At 32.0% G+C, this 18,951-nt stretch overlaps 5 protein-coding genes across 5 annotated transcripts; 2 read left to right on the plus strand and 3 right to left on the minus strand.

Annotated features, from left to right (window-relative positions):
* Positions 1 to 169: 169 nt before the first annotated feature.
* On the minus strand, positions 170 to 2,454 carry LOC133318782 (mitochondrial tRNA-specific 2-thiouridylase 1-like). Its single transcript, XM_061521030.1, has 5 exons — positions 2,296 to 2,454; positions 1,863 to 2,213; positions 1,558 to 1,784; positions 1,291 to 1,458; positions 170 to 503 (listed from the first exon to the last, which is right to left on the minus strand). Exons 1-5 carry the CDS (start codon positions 2,369 to 2,371, stop codon positions 204 to 206), a joined length of 1,122 nt encoding a protein of 373 aa, XP_061377014.1. The 5' UTR covers positions 2,372 to 2,454; the 3' UTR covers positions 170 to 203.
* Positions 2,455 to 2,736: 282 nt separating this feature from the next.
* LOC133318763 (proteasome subunit beta type-2-like) lies at positions 2,737 to 4,262 on the plus strand. Its single transcript, XM_061520964.1, has 4 exons — positions 2,737 to 2,938; positions 3,021 to 3,214; positions 3,311 to 3,473; positions 4,076 to 4,262. Exons 1-4 carry the CDS (start codon positions 2,833 to 2,835, stop codon positions 4,228 to 4,230), a joined length of 618 nt encoding a protein of 205 aa, XP_061376948.1. The 5' UTR covers positions 2,737 to 2,832; the 3' UTR covers positions 4,231 to 4,262.
* A 193-nt stretch (positions 4,263 to 4,455) lies between these two features.
* LOC133318762 (transcription initiation factor TFIID subunit 8-like) lies at positions 4,456 to 6,310 on the minus strand. Its single transcript, XM_061520963.1, has 6 exons — positions 6,073 to 6,310; positions 5,874 to 5,972; positions 5,593 to 5,780; positions 5,047 to 5,197; positions 4,742 to 4,876; positions 4,456 to 4,644 (listed from the first exon to the last, which is right to left on the minus strand). Exons 1-6 carry the CDS (start codon positions 6,218 to 6,220, stop codon positions 4,526 to 4,528), a joined length of 840 nt encoding a protein of 279 aa, XP_061376947.1. The 5' UTR covers positions 6,221 to 6,310; the 3' UTR covers positions 4,456 to 4,525.
* Positions 6,311 to 6,571: 261 nt separating this feature from the next.
* Positions 6,572 to 9,047, plus strand: LOC133318761 (synaptobrevin homolog YKT6-like). Its single transcript, XM_061520960.1, has 2 exons — positions 6,572 to 6,770; positions 6,848 to 9,047. The coding sequence occupies exon 2, from the start codon at positions 6,879 to 6,881 to the stop codon at positions 7,473 to 7,475; it is 597 nt and encodes a 198-aa protein (XP_061376944.1). The 5' UTR covers positions 6,572 to 6,770; positions 6,848 to 6,878; the 3' UTR covers positions 7,476 to 9,047.
* Positions 9,048 to 9,884: 837 nt separating this feature from the next.
* On the minus strand, positions 9,885 to 17,882 carry LOC133318746 (uncharacterized). The gene is made up of 8 exons (XM_061520834.1): positions 17,694 to 17,882; positions 17,241 to 17,342; positions 16,511 to 16,601; positions 16,031 to 16,221; positions 13,963 to 15,945; positions 13,386 to 13,548; positions 12,987 to 13,155; positions 9,885 to 12,628 (listed from the first exon to the last, which is right to left on the minus strand). The coding sequence occupies exons 1-8, from the start codon at positions 17,865 to 17,867 to the stop codon at positions 12,427 to 12,429; spliced, it is 3,075 nt and encodes a 1,024-aa protein (XP_061376818.1). The 5' UTR covers positions 17,868 to 17,882; the 3' UTR covers positions 9,885 to 12,426.
* Between the last annotated feature and the right edge of the window lie 1,069 nt (positions 17,883 to 18,951).

The following is an 18,951-nucleotide window of genomic DNA, read 5'->3' on the forward strand; positions in this document are numbered from 1 at the left end:
TGAAATTTGAAATAATTAAATGAACAAATATCACTGCACCAACTAAAATATCGTTTGTGTGAATCAATCAGGATATCATTTTAAATCTACATCAGAAACAATCTAAAAATAAATGTGAAGATTCCGGAACTGTTAATATTTTTTGTTTCGGGGGAAAATAAAAGAAACATTTTAAAGTGTAAATTGTTTTTTTATTAATAATTTTAGTACACTAGGTTATGACAAACATGTTTTATTTTAGCACTTCCGAGGCATTCATCACCTCTGTAGAAACAAGCAAACTGGCCCTCTGTCAGGGCTCTTAGACTGTTATTTAATATAATAGTCAATCCTTCAGGATTATTTACGATCCTACAAGGTTCTAGAGGTTTGGTATGTTGAAATCTGAATGTACAATTCAGTACATTGTTATCATTTAGTTCCTGAGGTACTTCATTTATCCAATGAGGTTTGTCAGATATACAGATATTGTTCCACAGTGCTGGATGGCTAGTACCAGATACCTGAAAGCATTTAAACTTTATAAATTCTGAGTTAATTTTTAGAAAATTGGTAAATGATATTAGAAATAGTGATAATTATTAATGATTAACAAAAATTTGTTAGTATCTTAGTTTCAATTCTATATATAATTTCAACAAAATTTTTGTCGACACTAAAGTAAAAAAGATAATTTGTAGTTTTCGGTATTTATTTAAATCATTTTATTACTTCATAGTGTGTGGAATAAATGAGAGATTGATGGAATAGAAGCTTAAATATTTAAATATAAGATAAAACTGAAAAAATATTATTGTAAAATAATGTTAATGGCATAAGAGTTAAGTATGGAAATGACTAGTCTCCTTGAAGAAATAATTAAGGGAATCAAACTAAAATGGATAAAAGCATCCATGTACAATAGTAATAATAAAAGCATAACATTATAACTAAATTTAGTTATTATAAATTTTATTAATGATTATCATTTTTTTTTCTCTACTAAATATTTATTTTTCATTATTTTCTTTTTTTAATAAACCTTATTTGAAATGATGTATTTATTTTATTTATTTATTGCTGTATATTTAGAAATGAGTGATAGATAAATATTAAATATTTTTGCATATTTTGACAACATTTTTATATACTGTTATTTTGAAATCTGTGCAAATAAATGCTAGATTTCAATCATACACATTTTAAATATGTGACAGTCAATAAAATTCTTTTATAGTCATTTGCTTAACAAATATTTTTCAGAAATAAATTCAGAAGAAATGAAACAATTAGTGACATATGGATACTTACTACATATATATTATTAGTGTCCAAATCCTTTTTATATATAAAATAAGCATGTCTCCAATTAGCTAAATTACATCTTTGGCCGACCGTCCACTTATGAATACCACTATGTTCCCCTACTACCTGTCCAGTATCTATATCAATGAAATTTCCTTTCCTCGCTTGTATATACTAAAAAGACAAATAATTGAATACAAAATATCAATGAGACAACGATTTTATATCATGTATATATAAAAAAATAAAAGTTTTAATCATTTCAAAACTAACATCATCAATAAAGTCTTTAAATCTTCTTTTTCCAATAAAACAAATACCAGTGCTATCTTTTTTGTCGGCAACTGGCAATAAACCTTCTTTCCTTGCTAGGTCTCTGACTTCACTTTTCATTAGATTCGCTATTGGGAACATACATTTCCTTAGTGAGAATTGCTTAACTTGTGACAGGAAAAATGTTTGATCTTTGTGTTTATCTACTGGACGGAGCAATTTAACACCTGAAAAAATATATACATCTGTATTAAAGTATGTTCAATAGAAACAATTGAATATCCATTTCTTAATAGAATAAACACCTTCATTTTCCAAATAATTCTCTAAGAAAGGTCCAAATGATGTATTAGCATAATGACCAGTTGCTATAGCATCAACCCCTAAATTATTCCTGCAATGTTCAAAGAAACTATCAAATTTAATGTATCTGTTGCACAGTATATCTGGGTTTGGTGTTAAACCAGTTTCATATTCCTTAAGAAGAACTGTGAAGACATCATTCCAATATTCTTTTATGAAGTGAACTCTATGCAAAGGAATATCAAGCTTACGGCACACGAATGACGCATCTTCAAAGTCTTTTTCATCAGAACAGCTTCCAACTTCGTAATTGCTATCCCAATTTCGCATGAATACTCCTTCCACTTTATAATCTGAAATGTTACATACAACAGGAATTTTTTTATAGATACGATATAATGATTACTATATTTTAAAACCATAAAAAATACCAACTTGCTCTTTTCAGTAATAAAGCAGCGACTGAACTATCAACACCGCCTGAAATGCCTACAGCTATTTTCTTAAACATTTTTATTTATGTTATATTATATAGACCATAATTTGTATATTATTACTTGAATCAAATTCCTTCAGAATTTTTTGTCATGATCCTTCCTTTATAGGTTGTTTCAAATGCAAAATAACCTACGAATCCGAAATGTCAACAGTGAATTCTGAAGAGTTCGTAAGGTTTAAATTGTAACAGAAAATTCTATTAAGGAACTCAAAATCAATCGGGCCCTAAAAAATAATTAGAAATATACTAATTTGTTATTTGTTACTTATCAAATTAATAAAATTATCGTAACTATTATAAATAAATGGCCACAAAAAAACACAGGTAAAAAAGTATAAAACATTATTTTTTATCTGTATACCTTCGGTGATTTGACAAGTTTCGAGGTTAAAATAAGTTTTGTATTGTCATTCTTTGCGGCAAATAATTATTCAATATATCTCCATCTATAATTTTAATATTTATCATTAAACATGTCTAATATCAACCTGCAATGTTTGTTGGGTATTCAGTGCAATGATTTTGTTATGATAGCAGCCGATCAAAGCAATAGCCATAGTATTATGGTAATGAAAGACGGTAAGTTTTCAGTTCATCTTCGTTTTCATCTTGATCGTATTTAAAAAATATATTGAATTAAATATGCCTTTTTTTCTTTTAGATGAAGAGAAGATTTACAAAATATCTGACAAGCTGGTGATGGGTGTAATTGGGGATTCGGGAGATACGAATCAGTTTGCCGAGTACATTGCGAAAAACATTCAGTTGTATAAAATGCGAAATGGATACGAATTAGGACCTTCTGCTGCTGCAAACTTTACCAGAAGAAATCTAGCAGAATACCTTCGTAGCAGTGTGAGATTTTTTAACTCTACATACAGAGACAATTGATACAAACAAAAAGTTATTGACATTTTCCCCAACAATATATATCTGTCGTTATTATTTCAGACGCCCTACTTTGTCAACTTGTTGATGGGCGGCTATGATAAAGAGAATGGTCCCGAGCTATACTTTATGGATTACTTGGCTTCTAGTATGAAGGTTCCCTTCGCAGCTCATGGCTTTGGTGGTTATTTGAGTTTGAGTATAATGGATCGCTATCATAAAAAAGGTAATTTTTGTTACATTACAGTTTAGAAATAAATTTAAAAAACTAAATGTTAATTATTAAAAATTGTGAACATTTTTGAGTCTTTTCAGTAGTTGTGTACAATTTCATAATTAAGTTGTAAAATAATTACTTAAAGAGTACTTTTCGCACAACTCTTAGTTCATATATAAATAATTATAGTTTTAGACCCAGTTTCACCAAACTCTGTTTGTTAAATCTAAACAAGGCATTTACTAACGAACCTACAAAAATGTGATTGTCTGTCAAAATATTTGTGTCGAATGATGAAAAATTAACAAAAAATCAGGGGTGGGGTTGGACATTTGAGTTTTGACAATACAATAGAATATAGATTAACAGTCCGTTAGCCATTTGACAGACCTCTAGAGCAGGATTTAATAATAAATGTCTTCTTATGAAATTTAAACAGACATTAGTGCGTGGTGGGATGCAATACATCTAACAGTCCATCAAATGCCTTAAGAAGACATTATTTATTTAACATTGATATAAAAATGGTTGATGAATATGTGTTTATTCTTTTTATAAAGATACATACATTACTTTGAGAGGATTTAGTAATTTCTGATGTTAAATTTCAGATGCAACCGAGGAGGAAGCATATGAGATACTCAAGAAATGTGTGCAGGAGGTACACAAGCGTTTGTTTGTCAGTCTGCCAAACTTCCAAGTCACTGTCGTGAACAGGGATGGAATTAAAGTTCTACCCGTCATTAACTCGGCGTCTTTGAAGTGATTTTTATAAGTTTAAATATAAATTTAATATTATCTTATGCATTTTTATTTTTGCGTTAGGCAAATGTTATATTTTACTTGTTTATATCAGAAGACAAATAAAGGAAAAGTATATATATTTGGCCAGTAATATTTTTATATGATATTGCTGGTTTCATGCATAAAATAAATATTTTGAAAACCAACAAAAAATCTATCTACAGGTGTTTGGTATTGATACATATAGTAAGGGAATAATTGCATTTATATTATAAAGTCTTAGGAAACTATTTACAATATTAAAACTTAACAGTAATTTATCCGCCAGATTTATTTCTTTCTGGACTTGATACCGATGGAGTATCTTGATTTTCTGATTGGGAGTTGTTTGCGTTATCATTATCACCGCCGTTTTCACCCTCATTGTCTGATTGATCTGAAATTATTTTCATCATATAATCTTACACTCATGTAAAAAATAATTAATTTAATATATAATTTGGCGGAATTAAAAGTCTAAATATTTTGAATACCTTTCTTATCCGCTGGCATATCTTCTGTTCTATTTGCCACCTGGAAGTGATATTCTAGTTCATCGAAATCAAACACTTGGTCAGTCGGCAGAAGGCATGGCAAGTACGCAGGAAATGTTGGTTTGCATGCTATCACTGGAATAGGGTAAAGGTTTAAAAATGTTATTTATTTATTAATCATAAAGCATTTTGTTAACTGCTCAATTTCTATAACTTACGAGTATATAAAGTAATATTAGACTTTCAATGCATATTTAACTTTTACTTACTATTAAGTTATAAGAAGTAATTTAAAAGTAACTTACATGGAAAAACTTGATTATCTTCAGTGTTGAAGAGGTTGTGTGTTTCGCTTGTTTTCGCTAGGAATTTAGTTAATGCTTTCTCAATATCTTTTTTCTGATTTGCAGCTTTTTCTCTAATAGCCTCATATTCTGTTACTGGTTGCTTGTGAGTCTGAAATCATGTGTTACAAAATAAAAATAATAATAATAATAAAAAATAAAATTTTAAAATATAAATCATACATATTATACACATTTTATTGCTTGAATAACTTTAATAGGATATGAAACAACAGTAAAAGAAATTAAATGTAATAACAAAATTATTTCAAAATATATCTCTGATCTATTGCTTTTAATATGATTGTGTATAAGGAATAGACACTTATCACACGTTTGAAGTCACTCTATATGCAGTGTTTACAAATTACCATTCATAAACCTACATTTATGTGTGAAAATGTATGAAACTCGGAAGACTATGTGGTGTGACAATACAATATTGAGGCGAATGTCTAAAAACCTAAAGTGTGTGTAAATGTAACAAATAGCTGTATAAATGCTTACAGGTGTTCTAATATACGCATGTGGATCTGGTAAGGGTGGCAAGTGAAATGGTATGTGTGGAGCGGGTTTTGCTTTGGATCCAGCCGAGAGCATAGCTGGTGTTCGTGGAACAAATGCCTGTTGTGGTGCCTGAATTACATGCCTGTTTGGACGAGCTGCATATTGTTCTATACCTTGAATACTTATGCCTGAAATTTTTGTACAAAATCATATTCGTGTCTCAATAAAATATTTGATAGATTAACATTATACACTTTAATTAAGAATATTACTTTACACACCCATATTTACGAGTGCCATCTTAACATCTCCCAGCACAGGTTCAACACGTCCTGATAATTCGCAATATCCTTTTGCTGAATTTCCAACCTCTGCCAAAACTATAATTTATCATGTTTAGAAAAAGTATTAAATGTGTTAAACTATGAGCTTTGGATGAAAAGCAGGATATTTATATTTTTAAATTTTCATTAGACTTACAACATTGAATGATTTCAGTTAAAGTTTCTAAAGCCATTTTATCACTAGCATTGAAGCCTGTTTCTAGGAGAATTGTAGACACCGCTATATTTAAAATTTTGCGGCGCGCATCACATGCACTTTCTATTTTTTCTGTACTTTCAGACATTTTATTAAATAAATCACTATTAAATTCTTAACATGTATTATTGTTTATGATTTTGTTGGCAAATGCAGTCATTATTTTGGAAGTCAGCTCAAGACATTTCTATCTACCACAGAGTAGAGTAGTAAGTACAAGTAGGTAGTTTGTAGCAATATGGCAATTCTTATTTAAGTCGAACTTTTGAAAATCAACAATATGTAATATTCACTGCATAATCATATAAAGAAAAAAGCCTTCAATGTTTGATAAAATTATTATTTTATAATTTTAAGTAATCTAATTTTTTGTACTTTTATTTTTTCTCTATATTAGAATGGTATTAATTTTCTGACAATGGTGAATGGCTGTCAATAGTCAGTACTATGATTGTCAAATTACGTCGCATTGTAGCAAAAATTTATTGACTCGAATTTTGGAATGTATAAAACATAACTTAATTTCATATTTAGTATTATATAGTTAGCTAACTATACTGAATTTATAACATTATATACATGTTATTTTATTAATCCTGCTGATTCGTATTTATATTATATTATCCGAAAGATTTCATGTAAGATTTTAATATTATTTTCAAGATTGCTTCTGAGAACAAAAAAATATATTAACTGTTGTTGTATATTGTTTTAGAGCTATAAATTCACATACATTAACAAAAATCATGGTGAGAGTATATTCTTTAGCGATCCTATACAAGGGGGTGAATAGTGCGACAACTCTTAAGGCAGCATACGACCTACAAAGTTTTAGTTTCTTCCAAAGGACCTCCGTCCAAGAGTTTATGAGTTTTGTCAGCAAAACTATGGTTGAAAGGACACAGCCTGCTTCTAGACAGTCAGTAAAAGAAGGTGAGTATATGGTGCAAGTGTATGTCAGAGCTGACAACTTAGCAGGAATACTCATATCCGATCACGAGTATCCAAACAGGGTTGCTCACACTTTAATCACAAAATTACTTGATGAATTCTCCGCTAAAGTGCCAGTTGATACATGGGCTACGGCAAATGAAACTACAGTAGATTTTCCAGTTTTACCACAATATTTAGCAAAATATCAAAATCCAAGGGAAGCTGATGCTCTGACGAAAATACAGAATGATTTGGATGAGACAAAAATCATTCTTCATGATACAATTAAAGCTGTTTTAGAGAGAGGAGAAAAACTGGATGATTTAGTAGCTAAATCTGACGATCTCTCCATGCACAGTAAGGCATTTTACAAGACGGCCCGCAAAACAAATAGTTGCTGTAACTTTTGAGATGCAACTGTTACAGACTTAGCAGTAACTGTGTAGTTAATATGTTTGTGCTTTGTGAACCAGTTTCCATGTTGTAAAATGTATTTAATTGTTACTCTTTAATGATTGTTGACATGTAGCTAAAAGGAAGCAGTAATTTAGGAAGTTTTTACACACAGGAACACCTTAAAAAAAATTTCAATAGCCCCTTAGTGTAATTTTAAATTAAATTAAATAAAAAAAACCAGATGTCAAATTAATATTTTGTGTGAATGCTTTTTTTATGAACAAAATATACCTGTAGTAGTATTTTTAAACACATGAAAAATCTACATAATATATATTTACCTATATATATGGATATATATTTATATATATGTGTATATAAATGGTAAGTATGATAAAGAAACATTGATTTTTAAAATATTTTTTTGTTAGAAGTATATTATCTTATTATGTGCGGCTAGTATTTTTCTTGTCAGCAATCATTACTTGGATATAAGCTTTTGCTTAATGTAATATGTACTATAAATGTATGTTATATTAATAAAATCTGTTTATTTTATGATAATAGTTAGTGTTAAGGTACTTTAAAATACTTGTGCCTATTATGTTCTGTCATAAAATATATTGGTATTCGTCATTTAGTTATGTTTATTACCTTAATGTATTTATTGGCATCCGTCTAAATTCTGCATATTATAGATTTTCATACAATTTTTTTTAATATTTATCATTTTCGTCTAATTTTACCAAAATATGGTATGATAAAATTAAAAAAAAATTCAAGTCACACGTATTTATATTTTATCTGTAATAGCATTCTACTTAATATTAATCCAATTAAAACTATCTCAAATACCAACCTAATATCTAAATTCATATTTGTCTGACAATAAGATTGTTTGAGATAAATTTATTTCACACATAATTTAAGAATGTAAAGGTCATTCCAAATTATTGTGGTGTAATGTTTGGATCACGTTTGAACCTGTAATGGTATGTTTGTATGTCTTTTTGATAATAAAGGCCAATCAAAACGCTACTTTATATCTTAACCAACTTCAAAAAGGAGGAGTCTTCTCGATTCGACCGTATATATATGCTTTTCTATTGGTTGTTCAGTTAATATATGTAGTAAAATCCATGTTGCTCAGATTGATTTAAGCATGGTTGTGTATTTTGAATATAATAAAAAAAGGCGATCTATTTAAATTGTCAAGCAATCTACTTATTTACGGCCTTTATTAACAACCACCATCGCAATATCTATCGCCATTTTGAAAGTAGAGAACACAAGAATAGTGACGATTACAACAAAAATCTAATTGTCTGATCAGTAGAGTGCATATATATATAATTGTGAGAAATAAATGTTTTCCAATAAGATATGTTATAAATGGTCCAGGAAATATGTAGTCTTGATTGTATTTTATGTAAAGTTGGTTTTTGTCATAGCGCAAGTCTTAGATTCTTTTGGGACTGTAGGTAGTTGCTAGTTAAAGTATATTATAATGGTATTTACAGTATGTTATGTAAACAGAGACTGTTAACTGTGACATTGTGTTTAATAAATGTTTATACATGTATGGATTTTTGGTATTTATTATATAACATAATTTTGGCACAACGATGGATGAGGTGAGGAATTTTTGAAATTGAATTAGGTACTATGAGGTTGTACAAAAGGTGTTCAATTTATGTTACGTATTTTATAAAGCTTTTTAAGGCTTATCCCCGTCACCGCACGTTACGCAACAATATAAGAATAACTATCTTTTAAGCAAATATTAATATGACTTCAAATTAACGATACTACAGGATTTAGGACATTACTACGCAATTTAGGAAATCTATCGTGGAGGAAATGGTAAATTAGCTTCAAGTGAGTAGTCATTCTCATAGTGTTATGGAGGTAACGCAACGTCTTATAGACTTGAACATCGAAGCCTTGATATTAAGTCTGACACGAGTAATTCAGGTTCAACTCGTAGAGCCATGAAAAATGTTGGGCTTGTAAAACCGTTTAGGCATGTATTTCAAAAATAAAAAAAAACTTCATTCGACTTTAGCATTGGTAGTAAATATTTAGTGTAACTATATTTGCACTGTAAATGTAGCTGACAACACCAGCATGACAAATTTAACAATTGAAAATACCTATTTGGTAGTTAGAATCCATCTACATTGAATGAAAGACAGTATTCTTGATCGTAAATTTGCGAAGATATATATGCATATAAAGAAAACTATATAATTATATTTAAAGATAAATATCTTCATTTGTAAATCCATTCTATAGAGTATAAAAAACCTAATAGCTTCTTCGGATCTTCATTTTGAAATCAAATTCCTACAAAATGTCAATGTCAGATTAAATTCATTAAAACAAACCGAGACTTGGAATTCGTTTAAATAAAACACATAGAATGAAATAAAAATACATATATTACTTTTACATCAATATTAAATTACAGCCAACGTAACTATGTAGGTTACAATAATAAAATATACCTATATAATTTCCATTGAAACAAATAAATAATAAAAACAAAGTATTTTTTTTCTTATTAGTAAACCTAATTCTAAAAATATCATTGACTATAAGAAGGTTGCAACTGTGGAATCCAGGTAACATTCTTTAAAACATTCCATCTACAAGCAAGGGGGAGCTCACTTATAGTAATAATCTTATTATGGAATTTACTCATTAAATCTATAATTAATTAGTAATGAGTAACAATGTGAGTGAAATACGAACGGCTCGCTGTGGAGGTTTCTAAACGATTCATAGCTGTCATCGGACTGTTTATATATTTTGTTGTATTATAAATATCCATTATTGTCAATAAAATGTTATATTTTCTGAAATATTGTCAGAGGTTTTTTTTTACAATTCACATTCGTATTTCACAGACATTTTTAACCTAAATAGAAAAGAGAATTGTATTAATTACTGAATAATAGAACTTTTGCAGCTAATTTTTTGGCATCAAGCAAAGAATAAGAAATAATAGGTTACTTAAGCTTTGGAATAGACACCAGTGAGATTGTGATGCTGTGTACATATTATTAGTTTTTAGCAAAATAGAGTTACGTTTAAAAAATAATACAAAAACTCTTCAAGGGAATTACATTAGAAAGTTTTGAAGTTCCTTAACTTCCTCCTCATATATAACTTTTATACATTTTATTCAGAAATCATATAGAATATTATGAAAAACAATAATAATTCCCTTGACAGTTCTGTGTACATACATAACTTATATTTTTAAAACCAAAAAGATTTGCAAGCAAAAAACTTCATTTGGTAAAATAAATTAAATTCATGATTTTCAATAAATAAATGATCTCACTGGAGAGATAAATAAGTTTAGAAATAATACAACTTAAAGAAGAATATTTACAATAAAAGAGGTAAATAAAAGACAGCCAACAACGGAAAACATCTCAAGAGATACATTGTAAGAAACTAAGAATGCTACAGAAACTGATTACTTGTAAATGCCCTTTACATTATTCCATAAAGGAATTATAACATTAAATATATTCTATACTCCGCACTACATGAAAATTATGGACCCAATGCGAATCTACAACACAAATTAAAAAATTCATAACGGGCCATTGTAAAATGAACCTTATCACACGAATACAAGATAGCTTTTGCAAGTCGAGACGCGTTGTAACAGGACAAACTCTAATGATAAAGAGATTTCACTACAATACTCATACAATATATCTCTTTCCGTCCAACACACTTTTTGTTTTACATCTATGCACTAATTTTTATATTTAAAAATATGTTACAATGTTCCCACTTGTTATTTTTTTAAAGTGTAAAATATTGGCTGACACATTTTGTATAAGGGAATAAATAGTGTCATAGGTTTTGTTTTTATTTAAAAATGTAATTGATTGTTTTGTATTTTTTTTTTGCCAAAAAAGTGTGCATCGCCCTAGCGCAATCAGTCTTTATAGACAACATTAAACAGAATTATAGAGGAACAGCCTTTCCACATTGACCATTGTAATATTAATCCCTCCAAGGCATGAGGAGAAATTTGTTTCCAAGGAACATAAAACTTATTTATTGTAAATAAATACCCGGGGCCACTGTCAATAAATAACCACATATTATTTGTCAATATGAGACTCGATCGTTATACATAATTACAAATTACACACACCTATAAGAATTTAAGCCGATTCAATCTGTGATGGAAAAAACACTGGTACACAAAACGCCTAGGTAACTATACGTAACAAGAACTAGCCCACGGACTCGTCCCAAAACAGCATTGTTCAGTTAGAATTTAGAATTTAATTCTGATCACTAACAGTTATCGTAAGGTAAATAGAAACTACGTAAGCAAATCACATAACCGCAGTAAAACAGCACTCACTCGCCGTGTAGTATCATGTATTAAAACAATACTCTATTATAGACTCTACGTATATAACAATGTAACAGTAAATTAAAATGAATTTTAATTATATAAATGCCTTTCAGTTTAGCCAAACAAAACTTAAACGACCGACACACGGGGGAGGGTCAACTAGCGCACACATCGCATCTACAGAAGATACACAATATATAATCAATCCCGAAGCAGAAATAAACATACCGCTATTAACAATTATGCGTTCACTTACAACTACTTATAATTTATAAAAAGGCATCCATTTCTAAAAATTTTATTAGCATCCGTCGTTACGAAAGATCGCAAATTATATGAAATACAAATTAAATTACACGAAATACAAAGTCACAGTAGAAGCAACAAAACCGATTGGCGAATGTCCAATAAAGGATACGACCTAAGGTTGTCGGTGTTTGTACTATTATAAGTTTCAATGTGACACTACCGATAAATACAGTCCTTCCGTTCCTAGAAGACCTTTATTCACCAGACTCTGCTGTAACCGAGGTCCGAGTTCCAAAACATGGATTCGATCATTGATTTTTTGCTCATTTGTTGGGTACATGAATTTTTTTGGACCTGAAATCATATATTTTTCGGCAGAACAGCACTAACTCTGGTGATACGGAAGGCGGAAGTTTTGTATCGTTTGGAGCTAGAGCCGGCGTCACTTCGCTGGCTGGCAACGACGGTACTATTGATGGAGTGATCACGACGCCCTCTTCCAACGCCTTCAGGCGCTTCTTGTATCTGCAATTATTGTCCATTACAATTTTATTCTTAACAAATATAACACTTAATTACTCTTTAGGTTTGAAGAACTGAAAACAAAACTTCCTATATTCATTTCATATTCACTCTTTCAAATTTATTCTAAATGATCATAAATAGTCTAGAAAATCTATGGATCAAAAACATTTAAGATATCATAAAAAATCGTCGTTATGTTCGTTCGAAACTATAACTACCTTTAAATTTTGATTCGGTCATTAATAGTACCTTCCAAATACATAGTTCGGCCACTATGTATCCGGAAGGTAGTTCGACATTCAAACTAAATTCTTCAGCATGACTAAGATTTCTGAATGTAAGTAAGTCATGTACCCACCTACAGTACTCATTGAACGTGAGTACGTAGCACTTGTCTTCTATACAGGCGACAGAGTTAGCGTCTCGATGTCTGGAAGCGAACACTTCGTCGGGAGCGTCTGTTGACTGACGACCGCGTTCGGTATGTTCCGGACGATAGTACCATACGAGGGACACCATCATCTCACCTGCACACCAATACATATAGGCTAATATATTTATCGGAAAATAAACGGATATTAAAAATAAAAACCCTACAACGACGGGTTTAGTATGGGCTCCGTTTATTTTTACATGTTTCTTGGACTGACAGGGGCATAACAACAGAAACATCTCAATTTTGCAGCAATACAAGTACATTGATAAGAAGACAATAATTTAACTAAAATATACTCATAAATATATAATTTCAACCAACCGTCATCAGGATTCTCCCACAGGCTGGCGATCCTGGCCACAAATGGTTGAGCCCTGGCCTGGGATGCTCTGAGTAAGACGCAATCTCCTCGCGAGACGCGATCCCCGCTCGCGTGCGTCATACGAGCCCAGCAACGAGCAGTGCGGTCAAGGCGCGAGTCGTTCTTTAAAATTAATATAAATACACATATAAAAACTCTTTCTAGGATTTCACTCGGGTATTTTATTATTTACAATTTACCCGACACGGACGTTTTAATTACTTTTTAGCAACCGTAAATCTAATGCGCTTGTTATAGATTCGTCACACGGTTTAAATTTTTTTTGAAGGTTCTTAAAGTATTAGAAATCTTTTATATGCGTGTTAAGTTATTGAGCGATGTTGGCAAACGCGTCTTAACATTGGTTTCATGTCGTAATGTAAATTGTATTGGGTCTTGTAATGATTTACATTTAATACGGTTCTTGACAAGAGAAATATTTCTTTAGACACCTCACGTTCATTTATTCAAGCGTATTTTATATCTATCAATCAAATTTAAACTAATCTTTGTTTTACAGTTGTATTTGAAACTTACATTGAGGTAGACTTTTGATAAATAGTGTTCGCCGTCCCAGTTCCATCCATTGCTCCATCGTGGCGTGGCTTTTGGTTGTAAGTCTGGTGGGGCTAGAGGAGCTACAGCTCGTCTCATCCTTCTTCCTCCGCTACGTCTTCTTCTAGTCTTCCTTGTATTCGTCACTGGTGATGAACAAGCGTCTTCCACGACTAACGATGCTTCATCAGTCTTTATAACTGTCTTTTTGGACACGAGCAGCTTCGCAACTTTCTCTGTCTTACATTTCTCTCCATTTACCTTTTCCCCGACTAGTTTACATCGTTTTGTACTCTTATCTCTATCTATATCTTGATTGCTGTCTACATCCGCTTCGTCTTCTATTACTGCTTCCGATTCAGATAATTTCGAGGCTTGCTTTTTCGAAGCCAGCAGCTTCACTAATTTTTCGACGTGTTTAGCTTTACACGAATTAGTTACTTCGCCTTTTAAAGCTTTTTCTGTCTTTTGAGATTCTTCGACATGATCGATGTTATTGGTTTCTTTAGTTTTGTTTGGACAGGCCTTAAGGTTTACTTTCGTTGACTTTTCATTTGGCAAAATATTGTTTTCAATATTCATTGTATTTTTTATGTCTTTGTATTCACATTTTTCTTTGATATCTGCAATTTTTCCTATATCACTTTCAAGGCAGACTTTTTTGTCAATATTTATTTCACCGTTTAGTAAAACTCCTTGTTTTATATCCTCTTTGTCATCCAGAGCTTCGGTGGGTGAAGATAATACTGATTTAAGGCTGTGAGTAACCTTGGAATCTACTTTGTCTACTTTGCAAGCATTCTTATATGCCAGCTTCTTTTCAATAAGCTGACTCACAGCCGCAATAGTTTTTGATCGCACCCCGTTTATGGGGGAATTTGTATCTACTATGTTATTATTAATATTTAAAGTTTTCTTCGCACTGTTTTGAGTGACATTTTCGCTCGGTGGTAAAAAGAGTTCCGCTGGGTTTAGTTTCGTATCAGGATTATATCCTTTAGCTTCAGGCCTGTCTACGCTATTTTTCTTTATTAAATTATCTAGCAGAAGTGCGCTTTTAGTTTTGGGTTTCATACTCATAGTATCCTCTGAAACAGCAGCAACATTTGTCAGACGAGGATCTTCATTGGTAATGATGTCAAGTAACATGGTCTTAGGTTTGGGTTCCTCTACGACAGTACTTGATTTCCTTTTATGTCCTTTCTTATCACTGATTGAAGTTTTTGTTGTCCTTTTCTGCGTAGGTTTCTTTTTTGGTTCCTTAGTAATTGTTTCTGTACGCGGTATATGTGACAGTTCGCCAGAAACCTTCCTTCGTTTCTGCAGTTTAACATGTTCCCCGATGCCATTTGTTTTACATGCGTCCTCGAGTTGAACATCTTTCATTTCTATTTCAAGCTTAGATTTGGAATATCTCCGCTTGACCGCTTTAGCAGGATCCGCGACATCTGAGGTCTGTAAGGCGGTTGTACAATTATGTTCCCTAAGAGCTTGCGCATCAGTCTTTCTTGACGTTGCGTAAGTGGGTCCCTCATTCTCTTTTTTGACGTCCACTAATGGTGTTGATCGTTCATCAGAGGACGATAAATCGATGGGAGCACACGTGGGCGGTGATATGGCGAGAACGTCATCATCTGCCTCATTGTGATTATCAACTATCGGTTGTGGTGTTGATATGAGAAGTGCCGTGTCGTCACCAGCTAATGACCGTCTGGCCATGGCTTTGCCAAGTCGAGCCCGTCTTGGGGCACTTAGCGGTGGTTGTGGAGCACAGACTCCTCTTGCAGGGGAGGGGGGTCCAATAGCCTCTGTTGGTCCCGGGATATCAGCGTTCAGGCGAGGGTTATCTCGAACGTCAAACATCTCACGCTTTGGTGATGCACCACCAATAGCTGGCAGAGGACATGGATGAGGGGCGTCTGCTGCGGTTGGAGGCTCTGGTGGCTCCGGTTCTATTGGAGGATCCTATAATAATTTATAAAAAATATATATGATATCTTTTCTGCTGATGGTGTCCTTCTTTTATATTTTTATGTGTGTGTGTCCTTACCTTTCCGCTTCCGTGAGTATCTGCGTTAGAGTCGAGCGCGACCCGCACCTTCTGTCTGAAGGCGGCCCCGGGCGGCGCTAAGGCCGAGGGAACGTCCGCTGGGCCGCCACCGGTGGGGCCTTTACCAGTAGCGGGCCCAATAAGGACGTTTTTTGGACACGCGTTTAATGGGCACGGGCATCCTCGGTATTCTGAGTTGATATAAGAACAAATTTATCTTTCTATACAATTTTTTTTTGTGAGATATCCATAATGATTTTGTTTCATACTATTCATAGAGGATGAAAGTCGAAACAGAATAGCAACTAGCTAGAGGGGGATTAAACTTTATTGTAATTAATTTAATAGATAATTGCATATAAAGTTTTGCAATTAAGCTACATTTGATACAGAGAAGCGGGAGTTAGAGAAAATGTGGCTACGGAAGGTATTGGTGGGTTTTGAGACCGTCTAATTTTTTAATATTTCTGTGGTACTTACCTACGTATGGTATTCTTTGTGGTGAGTGGGGGTAGCATGGTGTCGGGCCGTAGTATTGAGGGGGAGGATACGGCTCACTTACTCCCACCATCTAAAATAAAATACGTATACTCTTACATTAAAAATACTTTGTATAATGTTGAAATACTGCCAAGTGGCTTTTTATAAGTATCAAGAATAGCCATTTGGATTTAACGTGTACACTGACATATAAATTGATATAAATTCAATTCAATATAACATTGACTATTTCAAACTACGATTTCTTTTTAATTTGCAAATATACGAGTTAATTCAATCCAGTGTATAATATGCATATCTTCCAAGTGTATTCAAACTATGCGAAACTTTGAAAGTCTTAGTGAAGTTACGGCAAGACATATTAGAAGCTGGATGGTACATTTATCTACTAATAAGAGCAAGTTTCCTGAGTTATAACGTTTTGATCAATTAAGAAGATTATTTTAGCTAGTAACAAAGGTAAACATTTGTAGGATTAAGAATTTGCTTGATACGGTTTGAACGAACGTAGCTATGTTGCAGTTTGCCAGTTCAAAAGGCCGTCTTGTTCTACAAACCGAAACACAGCAATGCAGATATTGTTACTTTAAACGGAAATAGCTGACACTCGCACGATGTTAATTCACTGATGAGAGACGTTTACAATTCGGTTATATAAAGTTATTCTGTACATTATATATGTTACAATATTTAATATAGTATACTTTACCGGTGCATCCGGCTGTGGGGGCATGTGATATGGTCCTGGGGGTCGGTAGTACCTTCCATAACAAAGTTCAGCCGGGTAGTATGGACCATATTGTTGTAGTACCTGACAGTTAAATATCACTATTAGAATAATTATTATACCTATATATTATAAATGCAGTAACAATACCTTGTAACAACACAACACAACTTGTACAAGTAGGAATTATGACATTAGCCCACATAATATTATGATTATAACTATCATGACACTGTTTTGTTCTGTAAAATTATTTCGATTATGAAAGAAAATTATATGTTATCATTTTCTATTTGCGAATATTTATAGTAATCTGACGTAAAACGTAAGTTCACTGACGCTAGCCTTATCTAAAAGATTTCAAATCTTAAGTGACAAGTTACTTCCGTAGTGAGGATTGATGTTAAGATATTTATATATAGGTATAACACTCACAGGCGGTGGATGGTAGTGAGGCGGAGGATGGTATCTAGCTAGCGCTCGTTCCGCGTCCGCGCTCGTCTCCTTTATCAAGGGCCCAGCCGGCTGGTAATATCCTGTAAGTTGGAAAAAACATATTGACGTACAAACATAAAAAAATACATATGTATTTAATAAAAAAAAATGCATAATTTATAACGTATGTTGCGAAATATATTGCGTCGGTAGATTTCATTACGTTATCTTAATCTTTATCTATTCAATAGGGCAATTTATTGCTCTGGTCTCGACGGGCCTGTTCTATCAATCGTTAATTCATGTTAATTGAAACAACATATGCCGACTTACTGACATATACCAAATATAATGTCCTGCTATTTATATAATAAAATTTAATATGTTTTCGCGGCTTGCGATAAGGAGCCGGCTTTAAACAGTGGTGTAATTAAAAATATTGTGTTAATAAATGTTTTATATGTGAATGTTAAGTGAGATAAATGGTTTTCAATGCGAATTTAAATCCACTTGTGATACCTGAAATGTGATCTCATTATAGTATACAAGTAATCCGTTGTGGTTTGACTAAAAGAAGTGAATATTTTCCTTTTCTTATCTTAACATGTTGAGAGGAAATCATGTCATAGAATATGTAATGCAGTCTTAATTACACAAAAGAATATTTTAATTTTGTACGTGTTTTGTTAATCTATACATTGAAATGTTTAGTCACTAAATATAATAAATTTAACAATACATATTTGTTATATTTCATAAAGGACGTGGTAGACCGCATTCGGTTTTTCTTCTAACATCCCATACAATGTTATCAAATCAATTCACATGTGTATACAAAAATAATGAATAATTGTTAATTTAATTGTTATTACAGAAATAAATAGTGAAGTAGTACATATAAATGTTCAAAACGAAACTTGTATGAGCGATATTACAGAGACACTATTTAATACCTCAATTCTATAATACAATGTTCATAACACAGATAATATAGAATGAAATATAAAGTAGATTTAGTAATAATATATTAATGAGTTTTAGACCAAAGAGTTCCAATGAAAGCCTTAGTCTGACCTGCTTGCTCTACTTCGCTATATGAAAGGCTTTACAATATCCTTGATGAGAAATTCCTAAGTGGTTTTTCTACGATGTAGAACATTGGATAAATTTTGAATATAACTATAAGTGAAAGTTGAAGCAGTTTTTTTAATACATGTTTTTTAACGTGCCATTTGATTATGCATTTGAATAATTGTGC

The sequence above is a fragment of the Danaus plexippus genome, chromosome 7 (assembly GCF_018135715.1).
Source record: "Danaus plexippus chromosome 7, MEX_DaPlex, whole genome shotgun sequence".
Classification (NCBI taxonomy): Eukaryota; Metazoa; Arthropoda; class Insecta; order Lepidoptera; family Nymphalidae; genus Danaus; species Danaus plexippus.

Excerpts from the sequence above, each read along its gene's own strand:
- LOC133318782 (XM_061521030.1), bottom strand. The coding sequence starts at position 2,371 with ATGTTTAAGAAAATAGCTGTAGGCATTTCAGGCGGTGTTGATAGTTCA. Across the intron at positions 2,214-2,295 it reads TTTATTACTGAAAAGAGCAA|ATTATAAAGTGGAAGGAGTA; the intron begins GTTGGTATTTTT and ends GTAACATTTCAG. Across the intron at positions 1,459-1,557 it reads TTAAAGACTTTATTGATGAT|TATATACAAGCGAGGAAAGG; the intron begins GTTAGTTTTGAA and ends TTGTCTTTTTAG.
- LOC133318761 (XM_061520960.1), top strand. The coding sequence starts at position 6,879 with ATGGTGAGAGTATATTCTTTAGCGATCCTATACAAGGGGGTGAATAGT.
- LOC133318762 (XM_061520963.1), bottom strand. The coding sequence starts at position 6,220 with ATGTCTGAAAGTACAGAAAAAATAGAAAGTGCATGTGATGCGCGCCGC. Across the intron at positions 5,973-6,072 it reads AACTGAAATCATTCAATGTT|TTTTGGCAGAGGTTGGAAAT; the intron begins GTAAGTCTAATG and ends GATAAATTATAG. Across the intron at positions 5,781-5,873 it reads GATGGCACTCGTAAATATGG|GCATAAGTATTCAAGGTATA; the intron begins GTGTGTAAAGTA and ends CAAAAATTTCAG.
- LOC133318746 (XM_061520834.1), bottom strand. The coding sequence starts at position 17,867 with ATGCATTTTTTTTTATTAAATACATATGTATTTTTTTATGTTTGTACG. Across the intron at positions 15,946-16,030 it reads ATACTCACGGAAGCGGAAAG|GATCCTCCAATAGAACCGGA; the intron begins GTAAGGACACAC and ends AAATTATTATAG. Across the intron at positions 12,629-12,986 it reads ACGTTCAATGAGTACTGTAG|ATACAAGAAGCGCCTGAAGG; the intron begins GTGGGTACATGA and ends CAATAATTGCAG.
- LOC133318763 (XM_061520964.1), top strand. The coding sequence starts at position 2,833 with ATGTCTAATATCAACCTGCAATGTTTGTTGGGTATTCAGTGCAATGAT. Across the intron at positions 2,939-3,020 it reads TATTATGGTAATGAAAGACG|ATGAAGAGAAGATTTACAAA; the intron begins GTAAGTTTTCAG and ends TTTTTCTTTTAG. Across the intron at positions 3,474-4,075 it reads GGATCGCTATCATAAAAAAG|ATGCAACCGAGGAGGAAGCA; the intron begins GTAATTTTTGTT and ends GTTAAATTTCAG.